At 53.6% G+C, this 25,602-nt stretch overlaps 9 protein-coding genes across 9 annotated transcripts; 5 read left to right on the top strand and 4 right to left on the bottom strand.

Moving 5' to 3' along the window:
- Positions 1-565: 565 nt before the first annotated feature.
- NECHADRAFT_18786 (uncharacterized protein) lies at positions 566-1,198 on the top strand (the record flags this gene model as incomplete). Its single annotated transcript, XM_003049720.1, has 1 exon — positions 566-1,198. A coding segment is annotated over one exon (633 nt), but the record flags the coding sequence as incomplete, so codon positions are not given.
- A 926-nt stretch (positions 1,199-2,124) lies between these two features.
- Positions 2,125-6,452, top strand: NECHADRAFT_74068 (uncharacterized protein; the record flags this gene model as incomplete). Its single annotated transcript, XM_003049719.1, has 3 exons — positions 2,125-5,988; positions 6,038-6,235; positions 6,327-6,452. 3 exons carry the CDS (start codon positions 2,125-2,127, stop codon positions 6,450-6,452), a joined length of 4,188 nt encoding a protein of 1,395 aa, XP_003049765.1.
- Positions 6,453-6,610: 158 nt separating this feature from the next.
- NECHADRAFT_65054 (uncharacterized protein) lies at positions 6,611-7,525 on the top strand (the record flags this gene model as incomplete). Its single annotated transcript, XM_003049718.1, has 1 exon — positions 6,611-7,525. The coding sequence occupies one exon, from the start codon at positions 6,611-6,613 to the stop codon at positions 7,523-7,525; it is 915 nt and encodes a 304-aa protein (XP_003049764.1).
- Positions 7,526-7,790: 265 nt separating this feature from the next.
- NECHADRAFT_29897 (uncharacterized protein) lies at positions 7,791-8,951 on the bottom strand (the record flags this gene model as incomplete). Its single annotated transcript, XM_003049513.1, has 1 exon — positions 7,791-8,951. A coding segment is annotated over one exon (1,161 nt), but the record flags the coding sequence as incomplete, so codon positions are not given.
- A 5,281-nt stretch (positions 8,952-14,232) lies between these two features.
- NECHADRAFT_89622 (uncharacterized protein) lies at positions 14,233-19,462 on the top strand (the record flags this gene model as incomplete). The annotated part of the gene is made up of 5 exons (XM_003049717.1): positions 14,233-14,299; positions 14,350-14,673; positions 14,724-18,847; positions 18,893-19,279; positions 19,313-19,462. 5 exons carry the CDS (start codon positions 14,233-14,235, stop codon positions 19,460-19,462), a joined length of 5,052 nt encoding a protein of 1,683 aa, XP_003049763.1.
- Positions 19,463-20,048: 586 nt separating this feature from the next.
- Positions 20,049-20,550, bottom strand: NECHADRAFT_29922 (uncharacterized protein; the record flags this gene model as incomplete). The annotated part of the gene is made up of 3 exons (XM_003049512.1): positions 20,049-20,211; positions 20,259-20,382; positions 20,436-20,550. 3 exons carry the CDS (start codon positions 20,548-20,550, stop codon positions 20,049-20,051), a joined length of 402 nt encoding a protein of 133 aa, XP_003049558.1.
- A 188-nt stretch (positions 20,551-20,738) lies between these two features.
- Positions 20,739-21,979, bottom strand: NECHADRAFT_65053 (uncharacterized protein; the record flags this gene model as incomplete). The annotated part of the gene is made up of 2 exons (XM_003049511.1): positions 20,739-21,730; positions 21,790-21,979. The coding sequence occupies 2 exons, from the start codon at positions 21,977-21,979 to the stop codon at positions 20,832-20,834; spliced, it is 1,089 nt and encodes a 362-aa protein (XP_003049557.1). The 3' UTR covers positions 20,739-20,831.
- An 807-nt stretch (positions 21,980-22,786) lies between these two features.
- Positions 22,787-23,653, top strand: NECHADRAFT_74062 (uncharacterized protein; the record flags this gene model as incomplete). The annotated part of the gene is made up of 2 exons (XM_003049716.1): positions 22,787-22,931; positions 22,983-23,653. The coding sequence occupies 2 exons, from the start codon at positions 22,787-22,789 to the stop codon at positions 23,651-23,653; spliced, it is 816 nt and encodes a 271-aa protein (XP_003049762.1).
- A 351-nt stretch (positions 23,654-24,004) lies between these two features.
- Positions 24,005-24,626, bottom strand: NECHADRAFT_122229 (uncharacterized protein; the record flags this gene model as incomplete). Its single annotated transcript, XM_003049510.2, has 2 exons — positions 24,005-24,167; positions 24,214-24,626. The coding sequence occupies 2 exons, from the start codon at positions 24,624-24,626 to the stop codon at positions 24,005-24,007; spliced, it is 576 nt and encodes a 191-aa protein (XP_003049556.1).
- Positions 24,627-25,602: the final 976 nt, after the last annotated feature.

Genomic DNA, 25,602 nt, shown 5'->3' with positions numbered 1-25,602 from the left:
CCCGTTGGACGCCACGTTTATGCCGTGAGCCACGAAAAAGCCACGAGAGAACGAGGCCATCCGCATCACATTAGTCTCTTGTCTAACCAAGAAAACCGTTGCTCTTCAGGAACGTTTGTTCGTCGTTGACAGGGCCCTTGATCCTCTAATCCTGTCTCATCTCCCATGGCCCGTGTCTTGTTCCCTGCTAGCGTCCGTCTAACGATCGCCGTGATATAGGACGATCGCCCTTTTCCGCGACCATCGGACAGGGCTTCCTTGTTCTAGAGCAACTCTCTGAAACCACAGGGCCGCGGTTCTTACCGCCCGGGTGGAAGAGACATTCCGCCCGGCAGCAGGGGGTTTCGCCTGTCACCTCTGACTGGTCCAATCCAACCTCTTGAGGCTCGATGCATCTTGTCTTGTCTTTCGTCATGTTCCCCGCAAGAGGCTTGCGCAAAACAGGTCCCGACACTCGTGTCAGCAACACTGTCTTTCTCTAACAATCCTTCAATTCCCCATACCCAATCTTTTCTCAGCCAACGAATATTCGTTCCGTGAAACCGCGGAATTCACCATGGCGTCGTCTTCATCCACCCCTGGCGATGATCCCTCGCACAGCACTTACGAGGTCAACGTCCCCGTGCGCAACGGTCGCGGCGCAGAGCCAGAGGTGTCGAATCCCGAAATCCGCATCCCAAGGATAAAGCCCGTCACAGAAGAGCAATCACAGAAATCACCAGAAGATCTAGCAGTTGGACTCGAGGGAAAGTACGTTGATGAGTTTGGCAACATTCTCGACTGGGACGGCACCGTACTTGGTCGTGTTGAGGGGGATCTGCCGTCCATGGTCGGCCGGCCAGTATCGGCGTCTGGCGAGATCCTGGACACTGATGGCGAGGTGGCTGGACGGGTGTGCGAGAACTACATCAAGCCCAAGCTGGAGCCCTTGTCTAGCGGGCTGCGCGTCGACTCTGAGGGGAACATCTATGATGAGGAGGGGAACGTGGTTGGCAAGCTCAACAACAAGCCCAAGGACGACAGCAACAAGGACGACGACAGCAACCAGACAAAAGAACAGCAACAACGACAACAAGACGGAAAAGTTAATATTCCAAAACCACCCGTTGTAGCTCCGAGACCAGATGAACTGTATCTGGATGTCAAGTCGACATTTGACGGGATCCAACTCATCATCAAGATCCCCACCGTCTTTAACAGGGACAGTAGTCAAAACCAGAACCAGAACCAGAACAGCAACAACCAAGGCGAGGATCAGGGACAGACCAACAACAACCAAAATCAAGGACAGAATCAGAATCAATGATATCTTTTTTCCATCTTTTTCCTTTTGGCGCGTTTCAAAAAAAAAAAAAAAAAAAAAAAAAACCACGCCTCGATCGTGTCATGTCATGCATTAGAGTGGCCCTCTCGGAATAATAATCCTCATGGAGAAACCCCTCCCCGTACGCTAGAGTTTACTTTTCTCCTCCTCTTACAAGACGCCGTTGCCTTCTCAAAAGCCGGTTCTTGCATGACATACACGTGAAAAGGCGAGAACAAGCTCAGGCCAGTCATCATCTCCAACCCGTGAGATCTTCTCCACGTTCAACTCGTGAGGGTGTCGTCCTCCCACCCCGCAAAGCCGGTTTTGCAACCAAGCAGCTTTGGAAGCTCAATGTGCAAAGTCCAGACCAATCCTTCATCCTGGAAGCTCCGAGGCGGCTCCCTGCTCTGATACGTCATCTCCATGCCCTCGCCACACCATCCCACCCGTTGAGATCTTCATCATGACGTGTGGCTGTTGCTCATGTCGTCCGATAACAGGTGCGGCGCAGTATCATGGTTGATAGTTGTGGTGCTCACACTGACGTTGTAAGTGTAATTGACGTTATACAACAAGGTTGCAAAGAAACTTGTTTTTTTCCTCATTGCTGTCTAGGCGCTATAAAGATGTGAGGGAATGTGGTGGATGGGTTGAGCTTTCAAACAAAAACAGTACCAATTCAATATCATTCAGCCTACTACAACAACAACAGCCAAGTAGCCATCTTAGAAACTAACATTGCGATACCCTCAAAAACCCTCTGTTGATTCCCTTTTACTCTCTATTGACACGAAAAGATACCCCCCTCCCAAAAAGCCATGTCAAACACAAAGGATCCTACTTCCATCCCCGAAGGCCAGGTCAAAGACTCGACACAAGATACTGCTTCCAAAGAGCAGCAGACTCCTGGTGCGTTCACAATCCTTCAGCCGAGCTTGGCGCTTATCGTCCCCATTGCAGTCAATCTTGAATCAGTTCCCCGGAGCGCCACCGGCGTCGTGAACGATGCCGGGGATGTCCTAGACGATGCCGGCAAAACCGTCGGCCACATCGCAGACACCGACAACCTCAAGAACCTCGTCGGCAATACCGTCAACGCCGCCGGCGATGTTGTCAGCTCTACCGGCGACGTCCTCGGCAAGACTTTGCCCATAAGACAGGGCAAGGAGGAGGAGGAGCACGATTCGCACGACGAGGAACACAGCGAGTACACAACTCAGCCCGCTGAGAAGAAGTCGGGCGGCCTGGGCGATACCGTTGGTGGTCTCACCGGTGCTGTCGGAAAGACTGTTGGCGGCGTCACTGATACTGCTGGCAAGACCGTCGGCGGTGTCACTGACACGGCCTCCCAGACTGCCGGTGCCGTCGGCGAGACTGGCAAATCAGCCGTTGGCGGTGTAACCGGTGGTCTCGGCCTTGGAGGCAAGTCAGAAGGCGAGTCTGAGACTTCCAAGGACATCGAGGCCAAGCAGGAGGAGACATCCGACGTCAAGAGCGAGAGCCAGAAGGACTCCACCATTGGTCTCGAGGATCGCGATCTGCCCACCGGTGAGAAGGAGGCTCCCGAAACCCAGGAGAAACTCAAGGAGCTTGCTCCCGAGGAGGCCAAGGAGAAGACTACCGAGGGCGAAGATGTCGTCAAGGAAGCTCAGCCCGAGGAGGAGACTGGCGACGACTTGACAAAGAAGCCCGAGGAGGCGACAGAAAAGGCCGAGGACGTTGTCAAAGAGGCCCAGCCCGAGGACAAGGAGGCACCAAGCATCCCTGAAGGTGCTCCTCAGGATGAGGCTCCCACATCCGAGATTCCTGAGGGCAAGGCACCCGGTGAGGATGAACTCCCCGAGGGTAAGGAGGCTGAGGGTGAGCTCCCCGAAGGCGAGCTCCCTGAGGGCCAAGGCCCACCTTCCGAACTCCCCAAGTCTGAGGCCCCTGAAATCCCCGGCGACGAGGAGGGTGAGTCAAAGGCTCCCGGCACCGAAGATCTCAAATCAGTTGCTCCCGGTGAGGAGGCCGCTGGCAAGCTAGGCGAGGAGGTGGAAGGTGAGGTTGCCGAGGGCGAAGAGAAGGCAGCCGAAGGTGAGGAGAAGCTTGCTGAGGGAGAAGAGAAGCTTCCTGAAGGCGAGGTCCCAGAAGACAAGCTTGCCGAGGGAGAAGAGAAGCTTCCCGAAGGCGAGGTCCCAGAAGACAAGCTCGCCGAACAAGAGAAGCTCGGTGAAGAGGGTGAGGAGAAGGCTGTCGAAGGGGAAGAGAAGCTCGGCGAAGAAGCTGAGAAGCTCCCCGAAGAAGAAAAGGTTGGTGAGGAGGGTGAGAAGCTTGGAGAGGAGGGTGAGGAGAAGCTCGCCGAGGGAGAAGAGAAGCTTGCCGAAGGTGAGGAGAAGGTTGGCGAGGTCGAAGGAGAAGTTGAGGAGCCCCTTGACTTCACCGTCCTCAAAGGAACCACCGTCGACAAGCAAGGAAACCTCGTCAACGACAAGGGCCACCTCATTGGACGTGTCACCGAAGGTGAAATCAAGCAACTCATCGGTATGAAGTGCGACGACGAAGGTGTCATCTGGGGTGACTACGGCAAGCAACTCGGCAAGGCTGAGCCCCTCCCTGAATGGGAGCGTGGCGAGCAGAAGGACTTTTCCGTCCTCAAGGGCACCACTGTCGACAAGGACGGCAACCTCGTGAACAACAAGGGTGATATCATGGGTCATGTCGTTGAAGGTGAGGTCAGAGAGCTCATCGGCATGAAGTGCGACGACCAGGGTATCATCTGGGGCGATTTCGGCAAGAAGGCTGGAAAGGCTGAGCCTGTTGGCGAATGGGAGCGCGGCGAGGAGATAGACTTTTCTATCCTCAAGGGCACCATTGTCGACAAGGACGGCAACCTCGTCAACGAAAAGGGTCACTTGTTCGGTCGTGTCATCGAAGGCGAGATCAAGCAGCTCATCGGTCTCAAGGCTGATGAGAACGGCAAGATCTGGAGCGATGGCAAGGTCGTCGGCAAGGCAGAACCTCTCCCTGAGTGGGAGCGCGGTGAGCAAAAGGACTTTTCTGTGCTCAAGAACTGCAAGGTCGACGAGGCCGGAAACCTTGTCAACGACAAGGGAGACACTGTTGGTCGCGTCGTCGAGGGCGAGATCAGACAGCTCAAGGGTCTCAAGTCAGACGAGAACGGCAAGATCTGGAGCGATGGCAAAGTCGTTGGTCGCGCTGAGCCTCTCTCCGAATGGGAGCGCACTCAGAAGAAGGATCTCTCTGTTCTCAAGGGCACCAAGGTCAACAAAGCTGGCAAGCTCGTCGACTCCAACGGTAACGTTGTCGGTAAGGTCGTTGAAGGTGAGCTGAAGGAGCTCATCGGAAAGCGATGCGACGAGAACGGCGACATCTGGAATGATTCCGGTGAGGTGATTGGAAAGGGAGACACGGTTTCCGCCGCTGAACGCGAAGACAAGGCGTTCGCTCCTTTCGAGAACTTCCCCGGCGCCACTGTCGAAGCTGATGGCCGAGTCATGTTTGAGGGCCGCCAGGTTGGTGAAGTCATCGAGGGTGATCTCAAGACTATCAAGGGCAGCACCGTCGACGAGGATGGTGATATCCTCGACCGCCGCGGCAATGTTGTCGGCAAGGCCAAGGTTTGGGAGGAGCCCGAGCCCGAGGCCGAAGCCGAGGTTGACAAGTCTGCTCTCGCGGGCAAGCGTGTCAACAAGGCCGGCAACGTGGTCAGCCGTGACGGCGAGATCTACGGCCGTGTTGTCGAGGGCCACATTGGCTCTCTCGTCGGACGCATGTGCGACAAGGATGGAAACATCCGAAGCGAGTCTGGCGACATCATCGGCAAGGCTGAGCTTGTGACTGAGGGCGAGCGCGAGGGTCTCAAGGAGGGACCTTTTGCCGAACTCCAAGGTTGCACTGTTGCCAAGGACGGCAAGGTCGTTACTCCTGCTGGCGATGTCGTCGGCCGACTGACCTCTGGGGACCCCAAGGTCCTCTTCGGTCGCGCTGTTGACGACGACGGTGAGATCCTCGACAAGAACGGCAATGTCATTGGCAAGGCCGAGCGCTGGGAGGAGCCTGAAGTCGAGAAGAAGCAGAACCCTCTGGCTGGCCGAAAGGTGAACCGTGAGGGTAACGTCAACGACCAAGAGGGCAACATCATTGGCAAGCTCACCAGCGGCGACCTCCTCGCCTGCGCTGGCAAGGAGATTGACCAGGACGGTGATGTCATCAACAACAAGGGAGAGACTGTCGGTCACGTCTCCCTGCTCGAGGATATTCCTCCCGAGCCCGAGGTTGAGGAGGAGGAGCCTGGTGAGACTGAAGAGGAGAGGCTCAAGCGCGAGCAGGCCGAGGCCGAGGAGGCCAAGAAGCAGGAGCAGGCTGAGAAGGACAAGAAGCTTGCTGGTTCGCTCGCCTACGCCATCAGCCAGACTCTGGACAAGATCCGGCCCATCTGCAAGCAGATTGACGACAAGATCAGTGCTGCTGAGGCTCAGCCCAAGGAGGAGCGTGATGAGGAGGAGCTTGTTCGACAAGTCCGACCTCTGATTGAGGAGGGTGGCAAGATCTTGACCGAGACCAACGGTACCATTCGAGGTCTTGATCCTGATGGCCGTATCCAGAAGAACGCGAAGCAGAAGGTTGCTGGTGGTGAAGCCACTCCCGAGGAAGCTCATCTCGCCGAGTTGCTCAAGGAGGTGAGTACCACATATCCCAAATCCATAACCATATCACTAACGACAGCAGCTCACCGGAAGCATTACTTCGACCATCGACAACGCCAAGCGCAAGCTCGAGGGTATGCCCCATGCCAAGAAGGAACTCAACCCCCTGTGGGCTCTCCTCGCCGAGCCCCTCTTCCAGATCATCGCAGCAGTCGGTCTCCTTCTCAGCGGTGTTCTTGGCCTGGTCGGCAAGATTGTAGGTCCCCTACTAGGTCCAATCGTATGTCCCCTTTTGCTATGTTGTCTCCCCCTTTGGCGCCTCTTTCTCCTGCGCCCACCCGTGCTCGACGTTTTGTACTGACAGGTGACAGCTTGGTGGTCTTGGTCTGGGTGGTCTTCTCGACGGTCTCCTGGGAGGTCTTGGCCTTAACAAGGTGCTCTCGGGTCTTGGTCTCGGAGACGTTGTCGGTTCTCTGACCGGCAAGAAGAAGAAGTGAATGACATGATTGAACGAAATTGTTTTTGGATTGGTTAATTGAATGGTATCTGTACGATAGGAGTTAATTGTTAGTCAACTAATGCTATGAATGGATTGTTTGGTCTTTGCAAAATGCTTCCACCTTGAGTGGAGGGTGCCAGTGGAGAAGCTAAAGTGATGTATACCATATATGCAAATAACGATGATGAGTCAGCATCTAATCTCAGCAGCATAAAATTTCGACTTTTCCTTCAGATCTCTTCAAACTTCATCAACAAACACCATGCTCAGCTTGCTTCTAGCGTGGCCTCCCTGAGCGACGCGACCATGCGTCTCTTACTCATTCGCCATGGAGAGACAGTCGACAACGTTGCAGGCGTCTACGCCGGCTCCCGAGACTCTGCCCTGACCGCCCACGGCGTCCTCCAGGCTGGACGATTGGCTGCTCACCTTGCTGAGCACGTCGACGTTGACCACCTGTTCTCTTCCGACCTCCAACGCGCGGCAACCACCGCTCAGGCTATCCTCGATGCGCAGAAACGCGCCAACGAGGTGAAGCTTGTCGTGACTCCGGAGCTGAGGGAGAAGGACTTTGGGTCTGGCGAGGGTGTCAAGTTTGGGTTGGCTTTTGAGTTTGAGGGCGAGGAGACACCAGAGGCGATGAGGAAGCGATGCGATCGCTTCTTGGGTGAGCATCTTGGCCCCCTGCTGCACGAAGACTCTATTGTCTGCATCGTCGCGCATGGCATCCTTCTTGGTGTTCTCTACAAAGCACTCTGCGCAAGACTCTCACATGTCACGATAGCTCCCGGCGCCCAGGCAAGACCACGTCCTGCCTCGACGCCCTTTCACCCTTCCTGGAGCAACACTGGGTATCTAGAAGCAGTCATCACGGCTCTTCCAGATACCAAGGATCGCTTCCAGATGCGCGTTGACAAGGTCAACAGCGTCGAACACACCAAGACCCTGAAAAGGACTCGAGGTGGCATTGGCAGTGCCAAGTTCGACGCCAAACAAAAGACGATGGACTCGTTCTTCACGCCTGCGCCGAAAAAGCCCAAGTGTAAAGAAGATGACATCGTCTCAAAGTAAATGGTACGTTTACAATTTTTTCTTTCTTCAACCAACCCCCAAGCACATGATGAAAAAGCAAACTCACAGACCTGTACCGAAAGTACACATGTGGAAACAACTTTGTCCAACCGCTGTCTGACAGCTTGGTTCAAATCGTCTCTTGTTATGATTGTCTTTGTCGATAACCTGGCTAACGACGAATTTGCAGATTCATTACTCCGTACTCTTCAGCTAGCGTAGCTCAATATCATAATCTTATCATGTCATCGCGTTTCAATAAATATTATACATCTGTGCTTGTCTCGTCTTGTCCCGTGAATACTTTGTACATGCGTCGACTGACTGCCTGGCCGATTGTGCGATCCGAAAAAGTGCCATCTTTGTTTGCACTCTTCCTCACGCCCTCTAGACGCGTCGGTCCGCCGGCCTCCAGTCCTCGAACCAGCTCGCTGATGCTGGTAAACTCCTGCGCAACTCCATAGGCAATTGGTGCCGTGACTCTCACGATCTCCTGGAGCATCTTGACGTAGGTGTCTTTTGTATCCTCGCCCGTCTTGACCTGTCCACTCTCCATGCAGAACCCAGCGACAAGCGTTGCCTGATCTCGCTGCTTCCTGTAGGGAATCGTCGAGACGTGCTGGGTGAAATTGACGATCCACTCTGCCGTCTCGAGCGGGATCGTGGTGTGGTGAATCATGACATCGTGCATGACTTGCAACTGCAAGAGAGCGTCCTCAATGGTCTCCTCAGGTATGTAACTCTCGGCAGGCTTGTTACGGCGGCTGGGGTTGGATGCTGAGGCTTCTTGAGCCCGTACGCGAGAAGTGAACTGTCGGTTGCGAAGGTTGCGATTCTTGCGCATCCATGGAATTAGACCCTCGAGAAGGTAGAGGATATGGTGAGTAGAGAAGTGTCTTTCCATCTTTTCAACGTGGGAAGATAGCTCATCATCCAAGGCAAGTTTGACGAACTCATCAGCCGTCATGACAACAAGGGCATGCTTTTCGTCTTGCAGGCGTAGTGGGATCGGTTCCCAAAGACCAAGATCGTCATTGTAGCGACTCTTGACTTTTCTGCGCCACTTGATCACATTCTCAACAGGACTTTCCCAAGTTGTGAACTGCACATCCAGCGGCTCCAGCATGGCTGTGAGTTGAGTTGTGACAGTCGGGTTCAAGCTTGAAGGAATATCGACCATCATCTCTGGAGTCGAGACCTTCTTGTCCGTCCGGAGCTTGTTGACCTCGGCCAAAGCAGCATTTCGCTCCTTCTCGCGGGCCTTTGCCTCCTTGGCTTCCTGCTTTTCGCGACGTTTCGTTTCCTTGTCGACCTCTTTTGCTGCGGCTCTCGCCTCCTTCTCACGAGCCCTATCTGCTGCTGACTTTTTGCTCGTAGTTGTAGTGGTGGGTTTTGACCGAGATCTGGATTTGGACGGTATAACATCGCTTTGGGAGCGCTGAAGCTGCGATCGACGCCGAATCTTCGCTATATCGAAATTGGAAATATCCGGCAGGTCATCTTCGGAGTCGCCATTGGCATCCGAGTCGTCAATGTCAATGACGACATGACCTTGCTTACCAGGTGGAGAAGAATCAAAAGAGCAGACTTCCGGCGCCGAGCTTGAAATCGGATCCCAAGTAGCTGTTCGCCTATGTATTGATTTCGAAACCGGTGCTGTGGTGCGGATGGGCGATGGTGCTATGGGATCGACGGCTTTCGAGGTATTTGGTAACGGTTGTGAAGAGCTCGCAAACGGATCTGAGGATTCGAAAGGTCCTGTAGCTGGCTTGGGCGGCGCGAGATGTACAGGTCGGGGAGAACTGGCGAAAGGGTCGTCATCGTCATCGAGCTCAGTTGTGGTTCTCGCTGGTTTGGTCGGGCCGGGGATTGATGGTCTTCGTCTAGGCGACTGATGGTGTTCTGGTGAACTCGTAACTTCGATAGGGTCGAGGATTGTATAGGTTCGGCCTCCTCCAATATTTCGTACAGGGGGGAGAATGGCTTGCAGCTCTAGTCCTGGAGAGGTGCGCTTCAGAGGACGGCAAAGTTGCGCTGGAGAAAGACGTCGCTTTTTACTCCCAGCCGTTTCCGTAATGATAGGTTCGTCTAGGTCTATGGTGGTGTCGAAGTCATCGGAAAAGAAGAGAGGTTCTTCTTGGAGGATCAAAGCATGGGTATTTCTCCCATTAGGGACATCTTTTACTGGCTGTGCGGTACGCAGCTCGTCATGGCGAACAGTGGCAGCAGCAGGTCGAGGTTGAGAAGGTGGAGGATTTGACGGGCTAGATGAGATGAGATCAATCACCTCGGGCGCCATCTTATCGATCTTTGTGTACGGGAACCATTGACACCGACTTGATCAATCTCGAGGCATCGCCATCTGCTTTTTCGATGGAGGGGTGGTAGCCTGCGCGATGTGACGCGACGACTTCTGGTCTGGGCTAACACGAAAAACGCCAAAGTCACGTGGTCAACTACAGCTCACGCATTGTGCAGCAGCAAATTGGGAATAACTTGATGAACTTATGGTCATCATTTAGTGCATGAATGCATAAATCTTCTAGGTGCCACTACATAAGACTTAGATGAGACTATTCCAAGTTCTTGGTGGTTAGCCTGTTGGCAGAGCTCATGGGGCCTATAGGAGATGAATACGACGAGCCTCCATCGCCAAGTCCTGTTACTTCTAATCCTTTCCTCATGCAAGATTTTACGGCTTTTATGACATACCTATTCACTTGCTCAAGCCCAGGCTAAACGATCCAGCCTCTTGGATCACAGGTGTAACCTCGAACTAGGATGCTCTCAGCGGATGGATCGAAGGCTGTGTGTCGCTCGTGATGGAGAATCCTGTATTTCGCCAAAGGGAATTTGAAACATTCCCATGAAAACTTCCAGGTGGACTCAGCTTCTCTGCTTGCCGTGAAACGAAACGCTGCAGCAGTTGTGGGCTGAAAGTGCCACTGGCTTTGTAATGGCCTAGCTGGCGTTATTCACCGCTTGGCGTCGTGAGGCTGTCCACTTTTAAGGTTGGCGTGGCATAGTGGAGGGCTCATGGGATCGTAGTGTTTAATTGGCATGGGTGCATGAATGGTCTGTGTTGGCAACCTCATCTTTCAGTGCCCGACTTCTAATCGAATGCAGCCCGTATACAAATCTCGATCGTCTTGTCCAGCTGGTGTAGTTTCGCCCTGGAATCTCGACTGAAGGCACTATCGAATATTGGCCCGTGATGAGCCAGCACGTAGCTGAATAATGTCACATCGCTCGGTCCAGGCAAAACCTCAATGGGGAAATACCCCGGCACTTAGAGTTCGCTGGCCGATACCAATTTAACGGAAGTGGAAATGGCCTCGTGTTAGTTGAGAGAAGGTTCAGGGTAAGGATGGATGACAACGATTGACAGCACACCACGAGAGCTTCAAAGGTGGTGGCGTTCGCCTATGTTGCCCTCTTCGTCCTTCTATCGTCAGACATTGATAACGGTACGAGAGTAACTTTACGGTACGGTTGATCTTCCTGAAGGGATACTGTCCGATTGTTGATTAACAATCAGTATTGAGTTCACCATTCCATTGAAATGTCACGACCAGGCCACGAGGCGGGAGACCACTCGCAACAATGTCTCGAGCTAGCTTTCCTTGCCTCTGCGGGACGATCAACTGCCGTTACAGAACAGGATCGTGTCTCAGCGACCGGCCTTGCTCACGGAATCCTCACTCGCAAGGTTGCCCAGGCAGTAAAACACGAAAAACCGCCATAGGAACGAGCCAGCCACGAAAACAAAAGGCGAAACGACAGTGCTGAATGCCAACCTCACTACACTTTACAGATGGATAACCCAGCCATCGATAGTTACGGGCTACGGCTATCCGTAATTGCCCCTGAGATTTGATGAAGGGGGATCGAGTGATGGACACCTGACAAAAGATCATCGGTCCTCATTACAGTGCCGCTCGCTTCGAGCGCCGACTCCGGACGCTCGGTATCCAGAGACAAACACCGTTATTGACGGCCGGCAACCGTGGAGGTGCCGGCACGCCCATTGTTAAGGTTGATGAGTGAAACTGTCTGGCCGCCGTCCGACACCAGCATGAGATCTGGCAGCCTGCCAAGGCGCGTGGCATGGGAAAGCTGGCTTGCGCTCCCTGTTGTGGCACGAACTGTCGACCTTGTCTGCATGTCTGAGTGGAGGTCTCCACTTCCGATTCGAGGCTTGCTGAACACTTGGATCTTGTTGCGAAGGACACGACAATCATGTGTATGGCACAATGCACGCGGAACAGACAATTAACCAAACCTTATCGCCAACCAACGGCCTGCCGCCCCTTGCACGGCTGATTGACGTTGTTGTCTCCATCCAGGTTGGGGAACAAAGAGGACATGAGGGACAAAGTGCAGGGCCAGGCCAGGGTCGGGACGGAATAGAAGTGGGGGGCCCGACCTGAAACTTGCCGTAGACGCAATGTGTCTGCCCCCGCGAATTGCTTCTGTTCAAGCAGAGGGCGTTCCAAACAGAAATGGCTGCAGCAATGTTTTCTGTTGCTTGCTTCTTTTTGCAGGAAAATGGTGCCATTTGATACCGGGCCGCTCTAGGGTTCGGCAAGACCAACAAGCTCCATTCCGATAGTGCAGTGGTTCTGGCGAGAGTTTGGTGCGTGTCGTGTCGGACCAACAAGGGAAGGGTGGAGGTGTGACAGGCTTGATGCCGCGTAGCAGAAGCATCATCTCGTCAGAGATTCTAGGATCAAACAGTAGCCGCCCAATATATTGAACAGACCGACCGACAATCGCAGTTCGGATCTGTGGATTGCCGGTTTGAATGAGCAGAAAAAGTCAGGGAACCGGCCGGGTATTAATGGCACGCCTTGCATTGCACCGCATCGCATTGCTTCTCTGCACGGCATTGTCTTTGCGTGTCGACGCTGTCCTTGACTGTACATGACTTATGGCCCGTTGTACTCTGTACATGCGTGGGATGATGGTCGACTAACGAGAGTGGACAACGCCCGGCGGTCGGACAGGGCCCTGAGTTCTGTGATGGAAGACATCTATCGCATGAGCAAGGACAGGGAGGTACGAATAGATGGCTGGAATCGCGCCCATCCATCACACGCGAATGGCTGGCTGGGGTGGGAAGCCGTTCAACCGTTGAATCTTGAGAGCGTTTTCTTGCAACGGTATCCACGGCTCCAGCTCAAAGGAAGCCTTCGTACCTGCATCGAAGCGCGACTATGTGCCGCTAACGACGGCGCGTCGGGACTTCACCAGCCCCTGAATATCGAGAAAGGAGAGAAGAAAAAAAGCGTCGGCCTCGGGATGATGAGGAGGCACTTGAGTTGGTAGGAGAAACTGGTGGGTGGGTGGTTGGGTGTGGTGTGCTTCTGCAATCTGGCTGGACGATCTCAAATGAGGGTCGGAGTTGCAAAGCACCATGCTTTGGTAAGCGCGGAGTTTGGTGGACAGAATAATCGGCACACTTTATACTGGCAAGGCACGCGTCTCCCTCTATCCTTTCTGTCCAGCCACACCTCGAAACAGTTTCAACGCCTTTCCAAGAGCTCTTGCGACACTCTCAGGCTTGGGCTCTTGCAGCGGACATGGCCCTTTTGGCCCGATGCTAGGGGACCCGAGCCCGCGGTGGCTAGGAGAAACCAGGGTCTGTGCCGCTAAAAGCCCGCGCGGGCCAGGTACAGCGCCCGGGGCTCCCCCGTAGCACAGCTCTCCAGCCAGTAGGCGTCGTCCCCGCCAGCAGCCTAAAGCGCAGTTAGCGCCCCAGAACAATCCAGGGGTCGAGCCCGGTGCCAGTGTGGACGGGAGGTACCTGGAGACGTTGCTCAAGTGGCCGGGCGCCAATGTACCTGGAGTCTAGTCCAGTCCCTGGGAGGCGGTCTTGACAGCCCCCCTCCGTCCAATCCCCTTGGCTGCCGGTCCAGTGAATGGAAGGAACCTGGAAGTCACTGAGGTCTCGTCCCCCCCTGGCCCTGATTCCACTTCGAGGCTGTCCAGGTCCCGTCCCTTTTTTCTTTGCTCTGGTCTCCGACTCCTGAACTGAAGTGTTCAACGTCCAATCCAACGTCCGACGTCTTTACCTACCTAGTATTTCTCCTATTCCGTTGTCGCGTCGAGCATCTTTCATTGCGCGTCGCCCGTGGATTTTCCTCTCCTTCAACCGTCCTCGTAGGCTCGTACCCGACGACGACGCCCCCGCTAGCGACCCGACAATTGTCCCCTCCTGCACTGGAACGAAGAAGCAGTCGTCGGAACTCGTCGCCAGATCGCCTGTCCCTCGCCTGTTTAATTACAAACCCCCACACCCCTAGTCGGGATAAACACTCTCTTTCTCTGCTCGCAGTCACCTGTGAACGCTGTTAGGGACGTATTGGTATTGCCGCCCGCGAGACTGTCTGGGACACTTGACGACCATCTCTCCGACGACACCGCCCGTTACACAGCAGATCTATCTATGACGCCGTAAAGGACGATTCCTTCTCCCTCGGCGGACCTCAACATCTCAAAGCCCTTCGCGGCCTTTCGAGCTCGTTTGCGACGACTTTTCTTGACCGCCGCTGACGACGTACAACGGCTGAGACATCGCGAATCTCGACGACAACTCACCAGCAACCGCCATGGCGAGCTCGCCGCCGACCTCCCCAGGAGGGATTCAGCGGCCTCTGAGCGCCGCTATTTCCAGAGCTGCCCCCAGAAGCACCAGCCGGTTAAGCATGACGAGCAAGACGGGAGGTGGTAGTAGAGCCTCTGACGAAGACAGCCGGACGGCGGTCAAAGTCGGTATGTTGTTCGATGCCGCTGCCCCTCTGAGATGCTAACTTTGGTGATAGCCGTCCGTGTACGACCACCGCTGAAGTCGACCGATCCTGGTTACGATCTTATTCCGCAGCGATTCCAGCGATCCATGGTGCAGACTACTTCGGATACCAGCCTTGCAATCGATTCACCGCAGGGGCGCAAACTTTTCGTCTTTGACCGCGTTTTCAGCTCCGATGTGATGCAAGATGGCATTTGGGACTACCTCTCTGACTGCGTGAGTGCTTTCACGCAAGGATACAACGTGTCGTTGCTGGCGTACGGCCAGTCCGGCGCTGGTAAATCGTACACAATGGGTACCTCGGGTCCAGGCGAGCAGCATGACCCTGAGCTCATGGGTTAGTCCAACTTACTTGCAGCGCACGCGATCCGCTAACCAGTATTCTAGGTGTCATTCCTCGAGCTGCCGCAGCCCTTTTTGAGAAGCTCGATGCACCAACAGGATCAGCCAAGTCGAACCGCAGTTCCATGTCTCACCTTCGAAGCCCTCGAGGATATGCTCAGCAGGATCCGCTTGGCGACCGCAATTGGTCTCTCAGAGCTACATATGTCGAGATTTATAACGAACAGCTTCGTGATCTTCTCGTTCCCGAGTCGACTCCTCTCAATGAGCGCGGAAATGTCGCCATTCGCGAAGATACCAAGGGCAACATCATCTTGACGGGCCTCCGGCAGATCGAAGTGAATTCAGTGGATGATCTCATGAATGCTCTCAACTTTGGATCGTCGATTCGCCAGACCGATGCCACAGCCATTAACGCCAAATCTTCGCGATCTCACGCCGTCTTCTCCCTGAACCTCGTCCAGCGCAAGAGCAAGTATGGTTCTGGTTCCGGCGCTGAGAAGCGCTTCTCCGTACCTCTGGAGGCTATGACCGGCCAGGACGTTACGGTAACTGTCGACAGCAAGCTCCATTTCGTTGATTTGGCTGGTAGCGAAAGGCTCAAGAACACTGGTGCTCAAGGTGAGCGTGCCAAGGAGGGTATCTCGATCAATGCCGGTCTTGCTGCGCTTGGCAAAGTCATCAGCCAGCTTTCGTCTCGAAACCCTGGCGCCCACGTTTCGTACCGTGATTCCCGCTTGACCAGACTCCTCCAGGATTCGCTTGGTGGCAATGCCATCACTTACATGATTGCTTGCGTTACGCCTGCTGAATTCCATCTGAGCGAGACCCTCAACACGGTTCAGTATGCCCAGCGCGCCCGAGCTATCCAGTCCAAGCCACGAATCCAGCAGGTCGAGGAGGGTGACAAGCAGGCCGTGATTGACCGCCTCAAGGCCGAAGTTGCTTTCTTGCGCGAGCAGATTCGCAGTGCAGAGCGTAGTGGCAGTAGCCCGAGACGCAATGCCCCTGGTCCTAGTGAGCGATCTGATCGACAGAACGAGCGTGAGGTTGAGCTCCAGAACCAACTTTTGGACACGCAAGAGAACTATACTGCTCTCAGTCAACGCCATGCGCGTCTCATTGCCGAGTTGGCTCGCGCCCGCGAGAACGAGTCAGACGAAAACCACGACGATGCCCTTGGTGACAGTGCCACTGATCGTCTGAACCGATCCAACTCATTCGCACAGGCAGTTGAACAAGTTGTTCTCGAGTACGAGAAAACGATTCAGTCACTTGAGCAGTCGCTCTCCAGCACTCGTAGCACTCTCTCTAACACCGAGACCAACTTGCTTGAGAAGGAGACAAAGTGTGCCTATGTCGAGACGATCAACAACCAGCTGCAGTCTCGGCTGCAGAAGCTGATGGACCGTGAAGCTAGTACTGAAAACTATCTTCATGATCTCGAGTCTAAGTTGGACGGCCACACTAGCGGCGAGGAGAAGAACGCAACCATCATCATGGAGCTTCGTAAGGAGATTGCTCGTGTGCGGGAGAACGAAGCCTCATGTGAAGATTACATCTCAACCCTTGAGGAGCGCCTTGCTGAGGCGGACCAAGATTCTGAGCTGATGCAGCGAGAGATTGACCGCCTTGAACAGGTTGTTGAGCGCCAACGAAGCCTCGGCAAGCTTGACTCGCTTCTTTATGAGCTTGATCAGATCCAAGATGGCAAGGAAGCTGAGGGAGAAAAGGCACCCGAGTCTGCGCCCGCCGAGCCTACCAACGGCACGGCTTCGCGCCGTGGCATGGCCGACCACTCTCGAAGCATGTCTCATGTGAGCCGCCATAGCCAGATGGAAGAACCCATTCCTGAAGGTGACGAGGAACAGGACACTGCCCAACACAAGATTGGCACCGTCAAGGAAGAAGCTGAAGACGATAAGCAGCACCTTGAGAAGCCTGAAGAAGAGGTCCCACCTCAGAGCCCAGCTCAGTCCAAGTTTGTGGCGGACAAGCTCGAGTCTGTAACTCAAGAGCTTATCGATCTCCGGGTTGAGCACGAGTCAACTCTCCATGACTACGACTCGCTGCACCACAAGTATGAGAACGCCATGCGACAGCTCGCGGAGCTGCAGGATAGTATCGACGAGGCGCGTCACCCACAGCGCATTCGCGACTCGGTCATCTCTGTTGCCACCCCGATACACACCCGACCAGAGTCTTTTTTGTCAGACGCGAAGACGAACGATTTGAAGGATGGACCACGGTCATCCTTTTCGCGATCGCTCTCCTCGGAGCTATCCTCAGCCATGGATTCGCCTGCTACCGCGGCGTCTTCTAATGCCGACACCTTGTCTGAGGATGGCACGGCCACTGCGAAGCCAGAAGCCGTTTCGACGGAGGATCTTCAGCATGCTCAGAGTGTCGAGCTAGCGGCCGAGCTTGACCGACTCAAGGCCATGGCGCACGAGCGTGAGGCTGCTGAGAAGGAACTGGCTGAGCGGTATGCCCAGCTGGAGTCAAAGCACAGCGAGACTCTCGATATTGTTGAGGAGCTCAAGACGGATCTTACACGGGCGCGCGCTTATGAGGCTACGTCGCCTCGCTCAAGCACTCCTATCATCCGACGCAAGTCAAGCCAGAACCTCCTTGTCGCTGACCGTGCTCATCGTTCGTTTGCATCCCTGCGTAACATCGCTGCTGAGAGCTTCGACAACAGGCCGGAGTTGATGCAGAGCTTCGAGCTCAACATTAACGCCGCCATGCACGAGCTTCACACCAGGAGCGAGCGTATCCAAGAACTCGAGGCGGATGTTGCGTCCGCTAAGAAGGAGATGGAGACCAAGATGACGATTATCTCGGGACTGACCCGAGAGCGTTCGAGTCTCAAGTCCAGCCCCATTGAGATGTCCATGGTTGCAAACCTGCGGGATCAGCTTGAGCAGAGTGAGAGGCAGCTTAATGACACGAGGAACGCTCACCTTGCCCGTGAGCAGACACTCACAACTGAACTCGAGTCTCTCCGCCAAGCTCTGGCGTCTAGACCTGATCCTAAGGACGTGGAGGAGTCTGAGCAGAAGCATGAGCAGCGCATTGCTGAGCTGCAATCGGAGCTGGAAACATGGGAGAACAAGCACAAGGAGGCGCTTGACACGATGGCGAAGACGGAGGCGGCGATGCGCGGCACGATCCAAGAGCTCGAGTCTCAAGTGGCATCCACTAGTGCCCAGCTCACTGATTCTCAATCTCACCAGACCGGCGAGAAGGATGACTCAGTCAGGGAGGCCGAGCAACGGCAACAGAACCTCATCAGTTTCCTCCGTAGCGAGATTGACGAGTACAAGGCCATCATCAACAGCAACGCCGCCAAGGTTGCTGAGCTGGAGCAGTCTCACTCTGCAGCTCGTTCTCAGTTGGATGAACTCAACAAGGCTCATGCCTCAGTCCAGGAGGATAACACCCACCAGCTGGAGCTTGTTGCCAAGCTTGAGGAGCAGATTGCTACCCATGATGAGGCCACCAAGAGCCACCAGGCAAGCCTCGAGGAGCTCAAGGCCAACCATGCTAAGGAGCTGGCCGATATCAAGACTCGCGAGCAGAAGGGCTATGAGGAGCAGGTTGAAGTGTTGCTGTCAGAGCATGCCGACAGCGTTCAGCGCCTGGAGAACGAACTGGGCGAAGCTCGTGATGATCTCATGAAGATTGCTTCTCAGGTCGCCTTTGCTCTGGGACTGGATGTCAGTGTTGAGAAGCTGACAGAGCGAATCAACGATCTCGCTGTTAGTCAGCAGGCTCTCGCCGAGGAGAAGAAGAAGCGTGGTGAGATGGAGTCACATGTCACTGAACTTACGACAATCAATGACAAGATCGTCCAAGATCTCGAAGCCGCTAGAGCCTCGTTGGCTGAGATGCTCGGTGCTGCCGACAAGCCTGGTCCTCTTGCAGAGCAACTTACAGCTGCCAAGAACAAGATGGTGGATCTGGACACTCGCAGCAAGAAGAACAGCCGACTGGTGGAGGAGCTGGAGGAGCAACTTCAGAATAACTTTGATGAGGTGCAGATGACCAATAACCGTCTGAGCACGTTGCAGACGGAGCGGAACGTGGCACTGGATGAAGCTAATGCGGCTACTGCACGCCTCCAAGCTGAACTGGAGGTGGCCCGTGAAGATTACGCAGCTCTCCAGGTAAGTTGACTCATGCATGACGTTGGTTGAATACACCACTAACAGCAGCAGGCCAAGTTTGATGAGTTGAGCGCTGGCGTCCAGCGATCGAACTCAAACTCGACCATCCGCAAGAGCGCGTCGCATGTGTCGCTGCCCTCACCACCACCAGCTATCCCACTTCCACCTCTGCCGAGTGGCGCGGGCTCTCCCGTCAATGGCGTTCCCAGCTCCCCGACCAACGCCCGTCCTGCCAGCAAGGACAACATCAACATTTCTCAAATCACCGAGGACCAAGAAGCACGTATCCGAACCATCGAGAAGCACCTCGATGCCGAGCGCCAGCTTACGCAGACACTCGAGGATGCCCTCACCGATTTGGAGAAGCAGACCAAGCAGGTCAAGTCCGACTGCGATGCTTGGAAGAAGCGTGCTCAAGAGCTCGAGTCGGAGGTGAAGGAGCTCAAGGACCGCCCCCCACCAGAGCCGGTTCAAGACAACCGCTGGAGCGTTCAGGCCGTCGAGGAAGAACGCAAGAAGCGACAAGCAGCCGAGGCGGCGCGTCGCCAGCTCGAAGAGCGGATGAATGCCATCAGCAAGAGCAAGAAGAAGAAGGGAAGCCTGAACTGCTTCTAGGGGGGGCTAAGCTGCGCCTAGAGGGCCTTTTGGCCTGGTTCGGAGCTCGATCGACCCTTGCAGTCGGCATGGGGTTGATTGAGCGAGGGAGGAGAGGTTTTGCAACGCTTTATGTCCCATGACGTTTTCTGCTTTTGTTGTTCACCATATTCCCCCCCTCGCGTTTACTATCCGGTCTGACGGCTTTTCACGTTGGGCATCCTGACCTAAGATGGCGAGACTTGATTTCCAGCACTGGCCAGGAGTTTGGAAGGGATTTTCTACTTTTTCTTCTCTTTTTTCTTTCTTTCTGATTCCTGGCGAGAGAATACCACCTACACGAGCAGCTCGAGGCATGATGTGATTCGAAATTTTGTTTTTCTCCCACCTGTCATTTGTATCTTTATTTACCCCCTTTGACAGATGGGACTGGGTGGCTTTCTTCTCTTTTTTTATTTTACTCTTTTATTCTCTTTCGTTTGAAGAATGAGCGGAAGATGGGATGATTGTATGATGACCCTCGTCTGGGTCGATTTACATATACGGGACGAATTCGTTCCCGCACGATAGTGGTAAATACTAGTTGTTCAAGACCTTCCATGCTACCTCACTCGCTGTGCTCATCGTCGTTTTCCTCGGATGGTAATGTTTCTGGGAACCATCCGTACTCGGAAAAGTCTACAGAGAGCTCTCCTAGTGCGCTTGTTGTTACTTGTACGCCTTCGGCTTCAAGAGCTGTGGCTTGTGTGCGAGCGCCTTGGGGTTGAGATCTAGACTGTTAGGGGTATTATTCTTGTATGTAAGAGGGTTGACTAACCTTGGAGAAATCATGCCCTTTGCGTTGATGACTCTTTGCCACGGAACGTTTTCGTGGTTGAATCGTTCATCTGTGTTGGAGGGGAGATGTTTTAGGCAGATGCCCACTTGACGAGGACGCTGAGCTGTAAACAGTTAGGTATTAGTGTGAATGTAGTTGACCGTAACTGATCCTTACGGGTGCCGACTAGCATCGCAATGTGGCCGTATGTTGTTACTCTGCCGTGAGGGATCTCTTGGACTGCCGAGTATACGGCGTGGAAGAAGGCCGCTGCTTCGTCTGAGCGGGTCATTATGGGCGGATTGACCCGTTGAACGGGTACAAGGACGGGTATAGTATAGCGAGGCCTCGATATAAGAGATGAATTGAATCTTGGTGGACTACTTGTGGTGTTAAACTCCTGTTGTGCGAGACAGGATTGAGCAATCATTCACAGGGCGTGTGATGCGATTTGCGGGGTATGGAGCTAGCGAGTTGCTTACTCTACCATGTAAGATTGTTCTCAATTCTTCATCATTCATCTCATCTCATCTCTAGTCTACATCTAATTCTACATCTTTCATCATCTGCCGCCTATTGCTCAGCATGCTTCTCGTTAACCAGGACATATCGATACCGAGCCTTGCCGGCCTCCATATCCTTGACCGCCTGGTTGGCGTCCTTTAGCGATCGCTTCTCCACCCAAGGCTTGATCTTCTTGTCGACAGCCAGTTGCAGCATCTCCTTAATGTCGCTAGGGGATCCGATAGCGCTACCGCCGACCTTGAAACCGCCTGCAATCAGGGTGAAGGCGTTGATGGGGGGGAGCTCACCGCCATCGGGAGCTCCGACCTGGATGAAGTTGCCGCCGTAGCGGAGGAGGCCAAGGTACTGGGTGAGGGGCATCTTGGGGCTGGAGACGGTGCTGATGATGAGATCGATGGATTGGGCGTGCTTTGTTGCCCAGTCCTCGTCGTCTTCGGTTGCGATATACTCGTCGGCTCCAAGGGCTAGGACCTCGTCTCTCTTGGATGCCCGGCGAGAGATACCGATGACCTTGTCTGCACCGAGGGCTTTGGCGAAGAGGACACCGAAATGCCCGAGACCACCGACACCGACGATTCCGACTGTCTTGCCGGGTCCGCAGCCGTTGTTGCGGAGAGGAGTGTAGACGGTGACACCGCCGCAGAGCATAGGAGCGGCGTCCTCTGATGCAAGACCATCGGGGATCTTTACGACAAAGCGCGAGTCTGTGCGGTTATAGTCGGCGTATCCACCATACGACTTGCCCACGTCACCGGGGTAGATGGAACCGTAGGTGTTGATACCGTTCTTGCAGTAGTTGTAAAGTCCAACGGAACACGCAGGGCAGTCATCTCGAAGACAGCTTCGTGCCTGAGCACCGACACCGACACGGTCTCCAACGCTGATATCCTTGACGTTGCTGCCGACGCGGACGGCCTTGCCGACAATCTCGTGGCCGACGCAGCAGGCTGGTCTGATGTTAGTGGGCTGTTTGGCAGGGGTTTGGCGATGGCTTCGCTTCACTTACGATAAGGTGTCTCTCCCCATCCGGATCTCAGCATATGGAGATCGGAACCGCAAATACCACAGTGGGTGATCTGGATGTCGACGTCGTCTTCCTCCCACTTCTTGGGCTCAAAGGGACCCCATTCCATCTTGCCGTTGACGGCATCGGGGGAGTGGCCAAGCCAGCCCTGGAACTCGTAATCGGTAGACATTTTTGGTGAGAAGTTTGTAAGATGAGGTGATTGATTGATTGTGTTTGTTTAAGAATTATGATTTCTTCTATGTCTTGGCCTGATCGCCTTTATATATCATCGGGGCAAGATTCTTTCAGTCTCCACAACGTCATGGAATTTCACACCGATGATGCCATCATCACTGGCTACTTGGATCTTGAACTCCCGTTTCGGACTTTATTATCGGACATAGCTGAGCTGGCACTGAGACGAATTGGGAAGATAACCCGTGCCGAGACCTTGGTTTATCGCCCCGAGCAAACCGCCGGACCATGACTGATTCATGATTCGTGAGTTTCCCAAGTCAAGCGGGTCACTAGAAGCTTTGACAACCTTAGACGGGACAAGATGGTAAACTCTGACATGGAGTGAAAACGGCGTTAAGAAGATGGAGTAAAGAATCCGATAGATTAAGTCATCATCTTCTAGAAAGTCGGTCTTCTTACGTGCCAAGTCCTTCAACTGCCGGGGTTCTGAAATAAACGTCTGACAGCTGCCTCGTCCCGACCAGGAACCCCAATCAAGCCCCAGCCTCTAGCTTCGGATGGTCGGTGTCAGCAGGTTGCATTAGCGTGAGCTTTTGTCACTCATGATAGGCTCGAGATGCAGTCGTTGACTCGTAAGTGGCCACTATTCCCAGATAAGAGGGGTGACGTCCACGGTGATAGAATCGAATCTCCGATGTATCGGTCAGCTACCTGCAGACCTTTAAATACGAGTATCACTCCTAGTTTTGGTTGTGCTACACGTGTGTTTCCACTCTGTCCGATTGATTAATTGATTACTATGGCGGAACATATAAATACCCCGAAGCGGCTCGGTCGGATGCCGCAACTCACCGAACTGCGAGCACCTGAGGACGACTGGACCGGAGTTACCAAATCGGCCGATAGGAGAAAGCGGCAGAATCGACTCAACCAGCGAGCTTACCGTTAGTATACCTCAAGGTATCTACTTCTTCCTTTGGCTAACGGTGGCCTAGGGAGGCGGAAGCTTGAGCAGAATGACGGCAAGAGTGTCGTCACTCAGTCATGGCCTTTGGATGGGTACCTCATGGTTGAGGATCCGCAGAGGAGGGCTGTTACGTATGCATTTATGCAGCTGGCTCAGATGCAGTATACGCTCAAGAACCATCGCTTGACATATCTCCCTTCGCTTATCCGACTCAACGCCGCCAACGCTCTGTCGCACAATGCGCGGACTCTGGGGATTCCGCTTGAAGGTCTCTGTAGCGATGAGATGATCTCCCAGTTTAATGCCTTTGGCCCAAAGACGTTGGACGGTGTTATTGTGAAGCAGAATTTTCCGGAGAACCTTCGGCCGACGCAGTTACAGTCGACTTTTGCGCATCATCCTTGGTCCGATTTGCTTCCTGCTCCTCGACTGCGGGATAATATCCTGCATGGAATCAAGAACGATGTTTTTGATGAGGACGAGTTGTGCTGCGATCTTCTTAGTGTCGTGAGCAGTCGAGAACTGGATGAAGCATTCCTCATTGTCTGGGGAGATCCAACCGATGTTTACGGCTGGGAAGTCAGCGTTGGGTTCTTTAAGAAATGGGGATGGTTGCTTCGTGGATGTCCGGAGATGATTGAGGCGACGAATCGATGGCGACAACAACGAGGAGAGTCAAAGATTGAGTTTCTAGTCTGATGATGGCTTCACGTTACTAGAATTCTTGGGTGTCATGGTTCTTTGGCATTAAGTACCCTCTGAAATACGAGGGCTTGGTCATCTAACTATGATAAAAGAGTGTGGTGAAGGAAAGGAAGATGCGAAAAGAATGACTGGACTAGGGCGCAACCAGGCGAACCCCTCGAGAAACGTCGACGGCAATACCCGCGATCCATCAACAAAGACCAGTCTGTCTGATGACATTGAGAGAAAGACTCAGTGTTCTCTGGGATCCCAGGAGGGACCGTTTGGACAGACACCGCGATATCCGCGTGCGCCGTTGCATGTCAAGTCACCGTCAAAGTTTTCGATGAAGGAGTCTATCGATGGTTAGCGAAGAAGAACGAGGGGGCGTTGAGAGGAAAACTTGCCTAGGTTGATGGTGGTTCCGCTCATGAGGAGATGGCCCTTCATGGCGCTCCAGCAATGGCACCAAAGGTCCTTTCCGTCTTCACTCATGATGCACTGAGTACAAGTCTCGTGCCAAAGTCCACTGCTACAGTCAGAAACACATCACACTTTGGAGGTGGGGGACTTACCCAGGTCCGGGGGCTAGGGCGCCATTGACGTTGACCATGCACTCTCCGAGCTCAAGAGAGCTGCACTTCATCTCACCCGTGAGATCAGGACATCGGGCAACAAGACGAGGAGACTCGTAGTAACCCGAGTGGATATACCCTGGGCTCACACGGTTCATGTCCTTGTCGCTGATATAAAACCGGACGTCCTTGCAGGAACCGAGGTAACCACCTGCACCGCGGATACGAAGGTTGTGAGTGAGGGTTTCATCGCGGACTTCAACCTTGGTGGTTTCGTTGACGGGAAAGTCGGGAGAAAGAGTGTTGGGGAGGTCTTTGAAGTAGGAAGGCTGAGGGTTTGCATCATGGGGTGTGATGGGGTTGGCGAGGGCGCCTAGAGCGGCGAGAAAGAGTGGAAGGAATGCGAAATACATTGTTTAATGATTGATGGGGTAATGATTGATTGTAGTTGGGGAATAAACTTGCTATGATCAAGACTTGAAACATTCGAGTTGGATATTCATTTATATACGTCTCGATAACTTGACTCTGAACATCCCTTGTCTTTGAGAACAAACCGAATGAAGCATTTACTCACACTGGAGCTGTTTGTAGTATCCTCCAAAGAAACTGTCTTGATGCAACGTCTGCATTGGCCATGGTTACTATTTTGGAGTCGAGAGACAAAGAAAGGTTGCCACTCCCGACCGGGTATCTTGGTCAGATGGATATATCCGGCAACTTGAATCTAGAGTTCTTTGTATTAGTAGAAAAAGGGTTGCAGTGCATGTTAAACTATTTCATGAAGAGATCTTTCTAAGTAGGGCAGCTTAAAGTAAGGCTACGTCCAAGTATGCTTACTACTGACTAGAGGATGGGTAATTAACTGACAGATTTGGCCTTCCAAATCCGGCCATGTGTCACGAGATAACCTACGAAAGGGGATATGGCGGTTGAAAGACTAGGGTTGCATTTGCAGGTGATGGGAATGCCCTTGCATGGTGGATCTACCAACTCTGAAGATGAAAGTAATGTCAAGAACTTTTTTGATGATGGCAAAAGGCTACGAGAAACAGCTTTGAGTACAGACATGCTTTCGGCAATGAAATGGGCCAAGGGATAGTGAGAAGAACTGCCATGGCTCAATGCTACCTGCTCCTATTCCGTCTCCTATTTGGCGCCTCTTTTGGGCCATCTAAAAGATTGCCGAGAACCGAGGGACCTTATTCATCAGTTGCGGTTGCACTTTCACGATGGGTTCAGAAATTACTGGTGGATTTTAATAATCACATGGCGCAAAGATGCTTAAATCTAGCCCCAAGTCTAGTTAATATCCCCGGAATGGCGGAGGAGGGAGGCCTCTGATTAAAACATCCTGGAAAGAATAACATCGGCTCAGGAGATGGGGGC

The sequence above is a fragment of the Fusarium vanettenii genome, assembly GCF_000151355.1.
Source record: "Fusarium vanettenii 77-13-4 chromosome 1 genomic scaffold NECHAsca_8_chr1_1_0, whole genome shotgun sequence".
Lineage (NCBI taxonomy): Eukaryota > Fungi > Ascomycota > Sordariomycetes > Hypocreales > Nectriaceae > Fusarium > Fusarium vanettenii.
The sequence above is the reverse complement of the archived record's forward strand: the minus strand, read 5'-3'. Positions and strand labels throughout refer to the sequence as shown.